Here is a 15832-nt window from a genome sequence, read left to right as displayed (position 1 = left end):
CTAAAGTTACACGGATTAATTTGCTTGGCATGCCAGCATGCACTACAAAGGCCAGAGTCCAGCTCAGCTGCATTAAATAGGTAATATATTTTGTTTAAAGTTTCAATTAAAACCTGAGGTCAAAAGATAAAATGGTCCCTGTGGAATCTTGAACACTTTAATGCCAATATTAGGATTGCTTAAGGATCAGCCTCTGCTCTAGATGTCTTTCGCGTTCCTTGAAATCTGATATTGTACAGTTGATTGTATTACATTGCTTTTAAAACCACACTGGCCCACCTGCTACAGTAATTCATACTCCTGCCAGTTAAATGGTGTGAGGTGGGCCATGGAGGCTTTACTATAATACTCAACAGTAACATGAAAGATGTTGGGGTGGCATTGTTCAGGTTTAGATTGGCAAGATAATGTCACAAAGACAAATGTCTTGATTGCACTTCATCTGCCCTTGCCAACTAACATCTGAATGTCTACTTTCAAATGCATGTGCAAACACTGATGGTTGGACTTGATGATCTTAGAGGTCTTTTCCAACCTTAATGATTCTATGATTCTATGATTTTTTTTTATGAGAAATGCAGGTTAGAAAAGAAGCTAACATTGCAGGAGTGAATACAGTTAATGATGCGCAGATTAGAGTTCAGATTTCTCCTTGCTAATCTGCTACATTGCACATGGACAGAAAACAAATCATACACAAGTGGCAGCCAGGTACAGGAACAGGAAAGGGGAGCCAGATTTTACATCTGGTGCAGAGGTTTGCATCATAAGTACAAAGACTTAGCTAGCAGAGAGACTTTCTATGTTGATGATTATAACATAACTATCGCTTTATTTGATTATGCTTTTGGGTGGATGTGGCTATTTGTACAAACCTGTTAATATTGTTAAGGCTCCTATCCCATTTGCCCCTTGCTCCCATTAAATGCATTTTTATTGAATTACTTTTAAATATTGTTTAGAACTCCAAGAAACATTTTTGCTGGTATAGTTTTACAGTTCATGCTGTGCAAGACTTACTTTTTAAGAGACAAAGATGATTAAGCTGTGAAATACATATCCCACATCATAACTTATGCAGAGCATGGTACCTGCACTTGTCTGAGCTCCAGTCATCGGCGTGCTTCCTATGCATCTCATGAAGCTTTACTGGTATTTTCTTATGAAATGTATTTTCCAAACTTTTTTTCTTCTAAAACTAACGTGGTGGAAAGAAAAGAATTTTTTTCCTTCATATGTATATTTTATTATATGATCTAGGGAAATAAGAATGGACTCCACTCCAATAGTTAAGGGAGTAAAAGGCTGTGCTTCCTTCTCTCCCTGCTCCCATCCTGCTACTTTAACTCTTCCCCCTCTGAGACTTTTATGGTAGTTTGTATCTGCAGTCCAAAGCTGGGTATAAATCTCTGGGCTGATTGCAATGTCTCCTGTTTATTTGCCCTTTCTTTTGTTTGAGGGATTCAAGCTGGGTATGAAGATTGCAGTAGTGGATTGCTGAGAGGGCAGTAGAAGCAATGTTTGAGACCAGGAGTTTATTTCCCAGGTTTTCTTTTCTCAGGTTTTCTTTGTTTTATCTCTTTGGACTATCTATCTATAATTTCATGTGAAATGCCAGAGTTTTCTTAGGCAATATTCTGAAAAAGCTAGGAGTCAAAGCCTGAAATGCATTTGTGTGTGGGGTTTTGTATGAAAATAAGTGCAACTGTAACATTTATAGACCAAAAATATGGTCCAATACTGAAACAGGACTACAGGGATCCCAGTCAGGCATGATTCTAATGGAAAGTGCTTCTGTTAAGAGAGTTTTAAAGAAACCTGTACTGACATACTCTATGTTTTAATGACAAAAAAGAATCTTTAAAATGTGTGTAAATAAAGTAAAAGGCAAGAAAAGAGTGCGATCACTTGTTCAGTTATGAATTCTTAGTTTGTTCCCTTGTGATTTACTGCTGGTTGCACATCTGTTGGAAAATGAAATTGTGTCAGGTGAGCTCAATGCTTCTATTTGTGTCAATATATTTCTTTCACTGGAAGTTTATTTTGCCCTTCGTTTGTATCTGTTTTCCACTTCAGGTGTCTTCCTTCAAAAGTAGCTTAGTGGTCTAATTAAATCAGATCAAAGGCTTTGCTTTGGCTAATTGAGGTTTATAAGAATCTGCTCAACCAAAGTAAATGTGGATTGACTCCCATCCATCAAAAACCCTCTTAAAATACAATACATTCCTTGAAATCTTCGAGGAGATTGTTGTGAAAAAGGAAAAATAAAACAAACAGAAATGCTTAGTCTATGCAGAACTTGATGCTCATTAAGTTTACACGCTTCAGCTGTTTCAGAGAAGATGTACATGCACTGCATATTTATCACTAAGACTGTTAACCTTTTGCAGTATATCTGAAACATCAGAATAGTATAACTTCAAACTATGCTTCTAGATTTGTCATGTTATTGTATGCACTGGTACCTAAGGAAAGGAAGAAGGAAGTTATCTGTCTGGAGAGGTGCATTTACGTAAGTGCATCTGCAGCCTTGATTTGCACAAGGAGGCTGCACGGTTGCATTATGGAAAGACGCAAACCCCTTGTGGTAGTGTGGTACACAGGAATGTAAACCTCTCCATCATTTTCTAAGGCAACCTGTTTATGTTCCCAATTCAAAGAAATGATGGAAAAATGACATCGAAATCCTGACTGAATGTACAAGTTGGAGATTTTTCTTTTCAAAGTGCATCTCTATCTTCATTTCTGTCTTGACTTCTGCTCTTGTCAACACCAGTTTCTGAATTTTCTATATTACATTTTTACCATCCAGCAATTTGAATGGCAGACATATAACATATACAAGGATGGCACAGGGCAGATTTACCCTGCATTGCCTCCTTTACAGAGATAATTTTTCGGTTGTCTTTTCAGCAATGTCTATTGGGGTCCTAAGAGGAGGACCACAGGAGGGACATATGTTCTTAATCTGAAAGTATGGTTATATGGCACAGTGCTGGTACATCCATAGTTCCATTGTACTTGTTCATAGATAAGTCTAACATGCTCCTGCAAGGAAACAGCCTTTGCTTGGTATGACAACGTGCAGCTGCAAGAGAACAAATCCCAAATCAGCAGATGAGAGGTTAACCTAGAACCATATAATACAAATTCATGTAAATGATACTACTTTTGCTTTTTAACAATGTGTGATACATATTAGAAGATCTTAACTTTTTTTTTTTGAGGATTTGTATTAAGCTCATATTCCACTTCATTATCAAGTATGAAGTTAGCCTTTCAGGGGAAATAGCTGCTAGCAAGCTGATCCTTTATTACTATTTCTATTTAATATAAATACTTAATGTTTAATATGATTGTTGTTGTTCTTTAATTATACTTAATTAATTTGTCCTGAGATCATTTTAGTAGGGGTGGTTTTGTTGTTGTGTTAGTTTGTTGAGGTTTTTTATTTTGGTTTTCTTTATTTTGAAAGATTATTTTTCAGTCCCAAGGATTCTGGGGAAGTATGAGGAAATACTGCTTTGGAGAATGGTAGTCTTGCAACTGATCTTTCTCTAGGGCAAAGAAAATCCACTTGAGTACCAGGATTTTAGTTAGGGTGGTGTAAGTCCACTTAAAAAGTAGCCCATTTCTGTTTCCTTTCTCATAAAGTATTAATAGAGGTGTTACTGAACTATGTATACACTCCTTTAAATAGTCTTTCAGTTGCATATTAATTTGTTTTCTTGTACGACACTAGTAAAAGAGAGTTATGATTAAGTAATCTGTGTTCCTCCTTTTTGAATAGGCTAAGAAATGGGTGCATAAATAACAGAAAATACTAGATGGACTGTAAAAATTGAAAATTTTGTGAATGGCTGATTTGTGTCATTTTACTCCAGTTAGCTGTTGAATTTCTTGCCACCACTCATTGTGCAGACAATGCTACGCATGGCTGCATGTTGATATGGATTAGGGAACTGAAAGAACTGTCAATTTATGTGTTAAGGTTTCCACTGCCAGGAATTTCTTTGTTGTTGTTACCTTTAACAGAAAAGCAGAATGCAATTCTCTTGAACTTTGTAGATCGGACAAGTTTCTTTAATAAATTGTGTGTGTGTCCCTTCAGACTTTTAACAAGAATTTTGAAAGATTTTACAAATTAACCTCTTGTTAAAGTAAATTTAGAAACATGCTTGCATGTACCTTTGGTTTGCATATTTTCTGCCAATGGACACTCGGTTATTTTCCTAGTGAATAAATCATTCATGTTGCAAATTTATAAAAATACACAATAGTAAATGACAAGTATTGTTTTTCTTATTTTAATCTCAGACAGATGCATCCTGAATGACAGAAGTCAATCCACATGTTTTCTCTGTTATTTTGTTGGAAAACTATCTGAAGCTGGAATAGCTTTTATTAAAATTGCATCAGTCTAACACTAAAATCACTTGATTGAATTAAAGCTTCAGTTAACAGTTGCTTGATTTTATTCCGGTCTTGGAGTATGGTCGTGGCAGAGCCTCTGTCAGTTTTCAACTTATTTTGATTTCTTTTTAGATAGAAGTGTCATTGTATATCATTTAGAATAGGAAATTAATAACAGACGCCCTAACAGGACTTTCTTCTGTACTAATGATGTGTTCTAATTGTTTATAATATAACAATTCTTGGTGATATGGGGTGTATGGGCAGAAAACAGATTCTTCGGAAGAAAAATTTTCAGCTATAGAGAATTCCCTGTAAAGACTTGAGGGGAATAAAATTCATTTTTCTACAGTTTGACATTTAGGTTGACATACTGTAGCTTCATTTCTAGATGTGCCACTCAGAAATACCCTCAAAGTTTTAGGAGGTTAGTTTGTAAAGTACTTGAGCTCTTAAAACCTATTGAAAATTGAATTTGCCAGTAGTCCAAAGACGTTAATCTCTTCTTATATCGTAATCCATCATGGAAAATAGATGAGAACCTTGGATCTTTTTGAAATTTGGCAGTGCGTTCAGCGTATACTACCAACAGATAATAACTCCATCTATTATGGTTGCTTACATTTCTCTTTAAAGGATCTTGTTGTTAATTGTTTGAAACTTTGCCAAGCTGTAAGAGGTTGGGATAGAATTTTCCACTTAAAGAAAAGGGCAATATGGATTCCTCATTTCCTGTATGCTAAACGAAGCAGGGGCCTGTGGGAAAAATAGTATGCAATCAAATAATTAAACATTCTGCCATAATTAAATATTCTGTATAGCTAGGGAGAGGACTGGAGGGGAGCCTATAGTTTGACTTCTGGCTTCTTCCATCCCTTCAACACTTAACTTCATGATTTAGTTTTGTGCATAACAAGGTATGATGTTATGTCACTTGTTTGTGAGTGCTGGCATAGTGGAAAAAAATGCATTTGACTTTGATATCCCTGAATTTGATCATGGGTTTTGGCAGGGGCTGTTCATGTTCTTTTGGGGTTTCTTTCCTGTTTGGATTTTTTTTTTCAATTTCACTTGTTTTCTTTGGGAATTGTTCCCAAAGGTTTGGCCCTAACCAGCAGTAGAATGACTTGAGTACTTTTGGGACTGAAACATCAGCTACTTCTGTATATGTAATCAGATATCCAAGAGCAGTGCATGAGTACAGAATGCTCCGTAGATCCTTGAATTAGAAATCCTGGTCTGCTGGCTTTACAAGCTTGCACCCCTCTTTGGAAAAACTCTTTTTGCTCAGAAAAATCATATTGGCCCACCTTAGCCTTGGCTCAGCATGACTTCTGACTCTACATCATGCTCATTTTATCTGTAGGCTGTGGTTTGGTCATTTTGCATGCACTGCACTCTTAACTCCAGAAATTTTGCCTGGGATCCCCATCCTCTGGTGACAAAGATAGCAAATAGTCCAGTTTTCTTCAAACAAAAAAATCCTTCATAGCCCCTGTAAATAGTCAAGGTGAAGTATACTCCTATGATACAAAGGCCTTCTGTTTTCCTTCTTTGAGCATGTTGGTGGTACCTTTTTATCTGAGTTTTAGGGATGTGATAGTTGGCCTCAGGCTTGAACAGAGAATGCTGGTCCTTCTCTCTCTCTCTCTCTCTCTCTCTGTGATGCACTCACAGCTGTTCATTTCTGCGTGATGCAGAACTGGGGGCAGTGACTTACTTGGAGACAGCCTTAGCCATCTTCTGCTTGGGTCAGACTTAGTCCTCTCTCGAGCCTCCAGTGGTGGCACTGGATGAACTGTGACTTCATAGTTTTTGGGAGATAATTAGCCATTTATTTGGAACGAATCAGCTGGTGAGGTGGTGAAATCCTGACTCCCCTGTAGGCATTTTCAGTCTATCACTGGCTCGGGCAGGGGCACATTTACATCTAAGTTCTTGATGTATTATGATTAAGTTCAAGGACATTCTGTATTCTCCCTACCACTCCATGATGTGCAATGTAGACTGATGGAAAAGAGGCAACCTCTCTATAGTAGTTGTGATAAAATTTCTGTTATTTTGAGACTTTTGACTGAAACTTAGCAGCTGGAGCTCTCTCTTGAAATTCTGTTCCAGCAAGACTTTCATCTCAGCCGTGCTCTTTCAGCACTAAGGCCATAACTCAATCTCCTCAATCAAGTGTTTGTAAGCCTATTTTGCTTTTTCATTGCAGGTGTTCAAAGCACTTCACTCTTTTCAAGTTCTCTGCCCATTTAATAAACAGCAAATTTTAAATGAGATGATAAATTCTGGAGACCTTGAGAAATTTTGGGCATTCTCACTAACATTTGATTCACCCTGTAGGAGAAGCCTATATGAGAATGAGCCGGCTACCAGAAGCAGAGCGTTGGTACGTGGAGTCACTGCGATCCAAGAGCGACCACATCCCAGCCCATCTCACCTACGGAAAACTGCTAGCTCTGACGGTGAGTTTAATCAGCAGCTTCTGAGAGCTGATCCCAGGGCCTTTGAGTAGGTGAGGTAAAGGGACAGGAAGACTTTGTCCTGAAAATTGCCTATTTGCCCTATTTCTCACATTATTTCAGTCATGCCTTCTAATTAAGGATTTTGACAACGTCCTTTTTTTGTGAAACATTGCACCCATTCCTGAAATACCACCACCTCTGTGTCACGAGCGGGTGATTGCTTAAAGAACCTCTGTCAAAGGTATTAGCAAAAGTGGTTTTAGTATGATGTTGTAGAAGTGTGACTTCACAAAGTTTGACGGCAAGGTTCACTCTTATTACTGTATGGCACAATCATTTGCACAGTGATGCAAAACTACCAAGACACAAATCAAATTTACCAAACCAAAATCAAAATTACCATACTACAAGGTCGTGTGCCATATTGGTCACTTCCCAAAGGTCTGCCACTGGTAGAAGGTATCTTTGCCTCGAGGAACAACCTGGAGATGTGTCCCAGCTCAAGGGGAGATCACCACCATGCAGCCAGGCTGCTAAACCAGGAGAGCTCAAAGAAGGCTCACTTAGGCTGTTGTATTTTTGGAATAAAGTGGTTGGCTTGTAGTCAAATTACATGTGATGGGAAAGGTATGCATGAGAGTCCTTGTATCCACAACTTTCTTTGTCCCTTTATAAATGAGTCTTGGAAAAGCCACTGCTGTTCATGTGTCAGTCACATGATTGGTGTTCCAAGCTCATATGCATCAATGCTTACTCACTCTGCTCCTTTGTGAGTGTTCAGAGAATAGATTGAAACTAGAGGAGTTCTTGGCCCATTTACAGCTTAGGCCTTTACCTTCTTTGCAGCCTGAACCAAAATACTGCTAGTTTGGTTAAGGGGTCAAGTGCATCCGTCACACTCTGTGCCTGAAGAAAATAGTTATAATGGTGTAGGAACTTCATGACAGACAGTAAGGAGTTCTCTGGTTGAAAAAGCCATTATTATGAGTAGTTTACATCATAAGTAACGATATTAATACAAAAAGATATTCGGTGTTTGAGCCAGGGTTGTTGTAGCAGCCTATGGCAGAGCTAGAGGTGTCACCTATAATTTGTGAATTACATGTCTCATGCTTTGAATTTACACATCTTTAGGAGTATCTCTTTGCACATGTGAAAAGAACTACTCAACTACCAAGAGCTAGTTCTAAAAAAAATCAGAAGAATCAGATCTTTTTAATTTCTTCATAAGTTACTTCATCTTTTGAGTACAGATGAGCTTCCAGCTCCAGCTAAATTAGCCCTGTATGATAGTTATAGCAGAGTGCCAGTCCCTCCTTGGTTTTCACACATTTTGAAGATGAGAATGGGTTTCTATTTTATTCACTAAAATAATTCTGTTTTAAAAATGCCTTTTACTTGTTTTCCATTTCTCATTCCCATTTTTCTGACTGTATCCTCTTTACTGTCTGTCTCTTCCACATTTGCTTTCATTGTTCATGCCAAGCAGTTTCATATTTCCTTTCTGTGCTCTACTGATATGCCTTTGTATGGCTCTTCAGTCCTTGTGCCTCAGTCTGAATATCTTCCTCAACTTTTCACCTAGCTGTAAGCTTTTGCTCTGACATTGTTTATATCCTGTTCAGTCTTCACACAAAAAATGTCCTTGGACACAGCGTAGAGAGCCAGTGAAGAAAAATATCTCATAATTATTTTCAGCAGATCCATTGCTGCTAAAAGTAACTGAATTTGGAAAAGTGGTAGAAATTAGAAGTTTCCTTATGAGCAACAAGCAACAACATAATTAGAAAGAATTAAAAATTGTTCGGTATTATCATGTGATGTCAAATACAGAATTTGATCAAAACTACCTGGATGGGAATTTTTAGCTTACAGTGCAAGTCAGGGTACTAGTGTTATATCCCCACTGCCTGTCAGTTCCAGGCCCTGGAAAGACTTTTGCTACAATTTCCAGTTACAGTTAAAATTTCTTGGATATTGACAAATACATGCATTCACTGATTGCCTTCCTCTGGGACAGAACTGTAAGTAGGCTATACAGCAAAATTTTCTAATTTACCTTGCTTTTCTACCAGATTTCTTTGTATCTTGCACCTAGGAATAAGAGCAGAAAGTCAATGTTGTTGATTTCTTCTTAGCAGATCTTTGACACAAAAGTTCTATTTTAATAAAATTGCTGAGGGGAAAGAAAGATTATTTCTCAATTAAAATCCAAATATCTGGGGTTTTGGGGAGTGTGTTTGTTTTTTTCTTCCTTCCTATTCCACATACACTGCCCTATCCCAGTACTCCTCTGGTTAATTTTGCATTTTCTGAACTGCTGAGTGTATGAAACAGGAGATCCTCTAGGGAGTCTTGAAGTTGTTCTGAGAAATAAGGTCTCATAGTTTTCTTCAAAATAACAAAATTCCCAAATCCAATGACTCTGTACAAACAGTGTGAGCCACTAAAAAGAAATTTTGGATTCTGTCCCCTGATTATGAAAGCTGTTAGTGACATAGTCCAACTTTGGGAAGGAAGTGATGAAAAATGTACGTGAATCCTTATAGGAGAATTTAATTGTTTCCTTTTCTCCAGGGACAGAAATGCAAGATACATGTGAGGTGGATTGTGCCTTCAGGATCTGAACTATGCTTGTGGAAGAATATGTCTCATTAGCAAAATGGAGAGGAGCTATATACAACTTTCAGCACTGAATATTGCACCATGATAGGCGATAAAATACTCTGCCTATCCTTTCTCAACACACGCTTTCTTACCTCTACTTGCTCTGTGCCATATTTATAGTCTGTTCTCATCATGTTTGTTATCATCTCTTGATGCTTTTTTCTTTTATTACTGTTACTTCTTCTCATGTTCATGGCAATATATACAGATAGGGTTCGTGTCCATTCTATTAACAGCAGCATAAGCTGAAAAGATGTCCTGTTGGCTTGTAGTGACATAGGACTTCTTAAACACGTAACGAGGCAACATCCTGATGACCAAGTATTTAGAGATGGCAGAAAAATTTTCAGGTGGTTATTTCATTCATAGAAAAAAAAAAATTGTTTATCTTTGATCTATTGAAATTTGGTATTTGTTTCATTTGCTTCTTTCAGCTACAAAGTCTGAAAAGAAATTCAACAGGAAAATGTCTGATGAAGAGATTTGACAATAAAATATGGATTTTTGTCTCCATGTTGATCACTTATCCTTAATCAGTTTTGCAGCCTACCATATGCTCAGTGATTCACATTAATTTTGTACAGTTTCTGGTATACTGAACTGTACTAGTATTAGTTTCCATTGCAAATATGTGGTTGCTGTAACTGCCATGTTTCCTGGAAGTCTGCATAGGCTTCCCTGGGGTTCAGCAGCACATGAGCTGCTCCCTTTGGCATAGTTGTTTCAGCCCATACCTAACTTGAGGTACCACTGTGTTTTATTCTTCTGGTGAACTTTGGTTCCTAGGCTCATGGTCATTTTCTCACAGCCTCTGTATTTAGGAGAGAGAAAAGCGTACTTCAGTTAGTTTTCAGATGTTAGAGCAGAGACGTTTTAGAGGCTTCTTTCCCCTCATCTGTTGGAGCCAAACCTGCAGATTTCTGAATACAAGTGCTGAGAGAAAACTATTGATAACACTTCTCTGTGTCTCTTTTCCAGGAGACAAATGTGAGATAGTTGTAGTGAAGGGTGGAAGTGGGTGTTAATATAAATGGAAAATTTTTCTCTGTCAGTGAGACTGGGGAGCGAGGGAAGGAGAGGAGGAAGGTTTCAGACAAGTTGCTAAATTCCAGCCAAAGGCAATTCTGGTATAAAAACCAATAGCAGTAAAGTCAAACCTATAAAGTTCACAAATTCAGCCATGTTTTACTTCCTGACTTGAATTCCAATGAAGTCGCTTAATTTTAACCCCAGCTTTTCTTCCTTATCAGGTCTGTTACCAGTAGTAATGCTTACTAAAAGCAGCATGACATGATTCATTTAATCCCTTAGTGCCAGTGTGGATACCTGGACTGCTATCTTGTAACTTCTGTTTTCTTTGCCTTCCCACAAGGAACTGTGAGGGCGACCTATACTCAGTGTGTAGACTAGAGATTTGCAAAATTTCTTGCCCGTTACAGCAGGCTATGCTTTCCTAACTTTCAGTGAAAGCTTTTCAAAATTTCACAAACAGGGACACAGAAAAACGTGAGCATTCTACAGTGCAAGCGGTTTGTTTGTTCATGTTGTCTAGCCTTGGTTTTGTCAAACACTAACTAAGAACTCTGCACATTTTATAAATCCACAATGACCTGTGCCTGTCTTCTTCTTTTTTACTTTAATGTGGAGTTCCACAGTGCACTTAAAATAAAATCACTTTATACTGGATGAGTTTATTAGCTTAGCAATGAAAAACATGTTTGGGTTTTTTGTTTATTATTTCCAACTTGAACAATAACCTACATGAGCAATCTGGTCTGAATAAAACGTTAACTCTGCCTTGAGCAGGGAACTGGAATGGAAGATATCTCAAGGTCTCTTCCAACATGAATTGTTCTATGATTCTGTGTGCCTTTCTTTGTTTTCATGCAGAAGCTAGTTCCAGTTTACTAAAATGCAGTGTTTTGAATCAAAGTCGAGGTACAGAAGTGTAGTTAATGTTAACACCTATTATCCTCTCTTAGTGAAAAGAGATTTTAGAGGAGGATTAGCTTCTACCATTATGGGTTACCTTTTGCAAAGTCATGAGTGGCAAATAAAACTATAAAGAAGGTAAATCACAATTTGTCTACTGTGATAAAATAAATTAGCTCAGGTTGATTTTGCCCATTTACCATTTGCACGTGGCTAATGTCACTAGGGTTCCAAAGGGCAATTCAAATTTTAAGCTTCCATTTTGTGAGAGATCAAGTGAACAATAGTAAGCAAAAGCATAATCTATGCTATTTAATTTTAGTTATGCTAATTCTTTTGGTTTGCTGTATAGTATAGAATAATTTAGTGGGAAGGGACCTACAATGACCATCTAGTCCAATTGCCTGACCAATTCAGGCCTGACTAACAGTTAAAGCACGTTATTAAGGGCATTGTCCAAATGCCTCTTAAGCATTGACAGGCTTGGAGCATCGACCACCTCTCTAGGAAGCCTGTTCCAGTGTTTGAACACCCTCTTGGTAAAGAAATGCTTCCTAATATCCAGTCTAAACCTCCCCTGGTGCAGCTTTGAACCATTCCCATGCATCCTGTCATTGGATCCCAGGGAGAAGAGATTCAGCACCTCCCTCTCCACATCACCTCCTCAGGAAGCTGTAGAGAGCAATGAAGGTCACCCCTTAGCCTCCTTTTCTCAAAACTAGACTAGCCCAAAGTCCTTAGCTGCTCCTCATAGGACATTCCTTCCAGCCCTTTCATCAGCTTTGTTGCTGTGCTCTGGACACATTCAAGAACCTTCACATTCCTCTTAAATTGTGGGGACCAGAACTGCACACAATATTCAAGGTGAGACCACACCAATTCTGAATAAAATATGTTCAATAAAAGCACATACACTTTGTAAATTATTTATTTCATGATTTTCCATGTATTTCAAAAAAAATCTTCAAAACATAGCACAATATTTTGTTATTTCTGTGCAACTTCCTGTTTTGAGATGAACGTCACTGGCAACCTCTGGCGGTGTTAATAAGTAGTTTGTTTACTTCTAGAAATGTTTTAATGAACAGTTAAAAACGTATTTATTCAGGAACAGGAGAATTCCTGAGGAAGGATTTTATTTTTTCTGAGTTTAGAAGTACATGAAAATTGAGAGTATAGAGTGTTACAAGCCCGGTCTCTGACAGGTGATTAGACAGACCTGAAGAAATAATATTTTCTTCACCAACGCTTATATAAATTTTTGCATGTGTGTATCTGGGAATATGGGAAGATACAAAACCAAAGTAAACCAATAAAGTAAAAAGTGAAATAAAAATCCAAATACAACAGGCTTTCCTACCCCTGAACACCTGCTAGTGATAAACTCTTATCCATCAATAATAATTCTAAATACTAAACATGACATTTCTGCACAAAATTATTCACAATAAAGTTTACTTCATGAACAACTTTAAAGATACATTTGTGAAACTCAGAATATGCAGTACAGCTTGTAATAACTGTAATTTATATTGACACAAACCAAACCAACGAACCCAACAAAAAACAAACTAAAAGTACTAGTTAATTTGTCATTGATTCTTGAAATACTTAAGAGTATAGTTCTAATTTGCATGCAATAAAACCTTTGGAGTAAAAAATTACTTATTAGTACTAAAACAATTCCCTCTGTTTTTATTTTAATGCAAACGTTTGTCTCGAGGCTTGTTAGCTCTTTTGCAATACAAGAAATGCCGGGTAGACTTGGGCATGCTGCTGTATATGTCGAAAAAACCAGACCAGCTTAAGAGCTCCAAAGGAACAGCTAATTAATTAACAGTATTCTTACCTAATAGCGGAAGTCACAAGTATTTCATAACCCCTGTTTTGGGTAATGTTGTATGTTCATATCTAAAAATTACAGCTCACTAAGCTACAATTTTCCTGAAAATATATTAGAACAGCGTAATTTAGCAGTCAAAAAGCATGATTAGTAGCTCAGCTAGTAGAATAATTGGAAAATAGCCAGTTGTCTGGGGCTAAAGTTTGTGCTTTTCTTGTTTTTTATTACTTATTTTTCAGAAACAATGTGTAGTTGTTTAAGATAGCAGTGCTTTAGCATTATGTATTTCCAAGTGCTTTTCGTATCTTTAACTTGTTAAGCTGCATAAATTACTTGAGAAATTTATTTGTCAATGTGGCATGTTAGTTGACCTAGCCAATCTCTTGTTAACACAGGAATTTGGTACCACAGCATCTGAGCCTCATCCCTTGCTTAGGTAATTTATTTCTATATCATGAAGGAAAGCATAATTTTTGTAAAAGGTTTTTAAAATTGCAAGGCTCCCAGTTCTAAGATAAAAATGAGTCTGTCAGAAATGACAGTGCCAGGTGAGGCCTTGAGCATGTGCTGTAATTCATTTTCCATTTTGTGAGCAGACCTTCTAGAAGAGAAGGGATTTGCTATCATGCTAAAAAATTAATTTATAAGTAAGGCTTTTAATTTTTTTCCTCCTCTCACTTTAGTCTTCTTAAAGAGAAGACTTAAGAAACCCTCCCTCCTAATGGCTGGCCTGTCTGCCAGCAAACAGTGGATGGTTGTTATGGTAGCGTGCTAGTCTGAGAAGCTTGATTTCAGTAATCTGTTTTGAAGTTTTGTTTTATCTCTTTTGAGTGAACTTGAGCCCACAAACCACCCCTCGTAGCTTGCAATAGTGCCTATAATTGCTAAAGTGCTTAGGGACAGCCACATATTGTAACATTTAGCATGTTGCATCTAGGAATTACAGGCTTTATTTCTTTGGAAAAAATTGCACAGTATTTTCTTGCATTTTACATGGCACCACACAGTGCTGTTAATCTCCTATATTTTACTGTCTTGGAAAATCACCCAAAGTGCTGTAAGAAAAATTTACTTTGCCTTGTAAAATCTCTGTGTTACAGTTCCAAACCATATTAAATTCAGTAATAATCACCCTAGAAGATTCCCTAAAATCTAAAATATTTTATTTTAAATGTTTTCTCCAAATGAAGATGGGGAGAAAGCAGACATAGATATGATAGACACTGGCAATGTTTTGGATTAAAGTAAAAGAGACAGGATTGTGACATGCAACTATCAACACTGAAGTTAAATACTTATTTTAAGTGTCAAAATACTCCCTTCCTCAATGGGTGGCCATATTTTTTTTTGCCTGCAGTTGTTTGTTGCTTGTATTCCTGACAAACAGGAGGCCAGAGAGGTATCCTGCCATTTTTGGTTAGTTGTGAAATTACTCAGAGTGTCACTATCAAATACCCTACCATATTCAGTAATTTGTGTAGTTCTGGAAAGTCATCTCAAAATAAATATAAATAAATGACAACATAGAAGTAAGTGAAAAGTAGTAAGAACAGAAAGAAATGGTACAGCAGGGGAAAAGGGGAACATACTGCAATAAGGAATAGACTAATTCAACATTTACTATTTCTGTAATTACTTGCTGCTGATGTTCCCGCACAGAAAGGAAATTTGCATTTTGGTTGGACAACTCTGTCGTACTGTCACTTTTTATATCACTAGTTGATGGCTACTCTTTTTCTGTCTCTCTAGATTTAGACAAATTGGAAGAAAGCAGGGATGAGGTAGAACAATCGTTATGTGAAAAGAATCATAACTCTTTTTATGACATAGCAATTTAAATGCTGTATGTTAAATTTAGTTATGATTTTCTAGAACAATTCATCCCTTCTTTTAGTAATCAAGTCCTTTTAAATAACAAAAAAAAAATTTTAGCAATACTTCTTTTGGGAATGATAAATGCCTACACATACAGATATTTTTAATCTATGATAAGACATTTTCTGAATGGGTCAATTTAATTCGATGAGCAAAGCTGTTGGATATTTCAGTTTGGGAAGCTAAATCCCTTGGCTGTTAACGCTGCTTCTAGGGAGAATTTTTAATGAAAATTGGATATTTCAGTTAAATTCCCATCATAATATAGTGTAAATGACATTGAATCCTTGAGAAGACTCTCCCTAAGAAGTCAAGTTAAGCCAAGCAATAGCCACTGCTACTTTTCTGTCATGTATTCAGTTTGTCTATGGAGTCTGACACAGACACTGCAATTTTTCTTGCCACTTAAAATCCCTTGAGGGTTAAAACAGATCCAAGAACAAAGTTTGGATTTAGTTCTGAAATTTGCAAAATGTCAGAAGTGGTTTTCATTTTGTTTCCAATTTACAAGTAATTTGCTTGTAGGGGATGGGAGTTGTGAGTTTTCCTCTTGAGTGTGGAAAGTCATGTTTATTGACGTCAGAACCATGAGCCCTATTTTTTTAAGGTTTGGTTATCTGGTGCATCTGGAGCA

General features: G+C 37.1%; 1 protein-coding gene across 4 annotated transcripts in view; it reads left to right on the top strand.

The window, feature by feature from the left end:
* The window catches only part of TMTC2 (transmembrane O-mannosyltransferase targeting cadherins 2), a 269970-nt gene that overhangs the window by 199523 nt on the left and 54615 nt on the right, over positions 1–15832 (top strand). For 3 of the 4 annotated variants that reach the window (XM_075428534.1, XM_075428536.1, XM_075428535.1), the window contains exon 8: positions 6760–6881. In XM_075428534.1, the coding sequence (XP_075284649.1) occupies positions 6760–6881 (122 nt within the window). Of the gene's footprint in view, positions 1–6759; positions 6882–9458; positions 9893–15832 lie in introns of those variants that run through there. The other variant, XM_075428537.1, reaches the window with a different exon arrangement.

Source organism: Opisthocomus hoazin, chromosome 8 (genome assembly GCF_030867145.1).
Source record: "Opisthocomus hoazin isolate bOpiHoa1 chromosome 8, bOpiHoa1.hap1, whole genome shotgun sequence".
Lineage (NCBI taxonomy): Eukaryota > Metazoa > Chordata > Aves > Opisthocomiformes > Opisthocomidae > Opisthocomus > Opisthocomus hoazin.
Note: the sequence above shows the minus strand (reverse complement) of the source record. Positions and strands in the feature narration are given on the sequence as shown.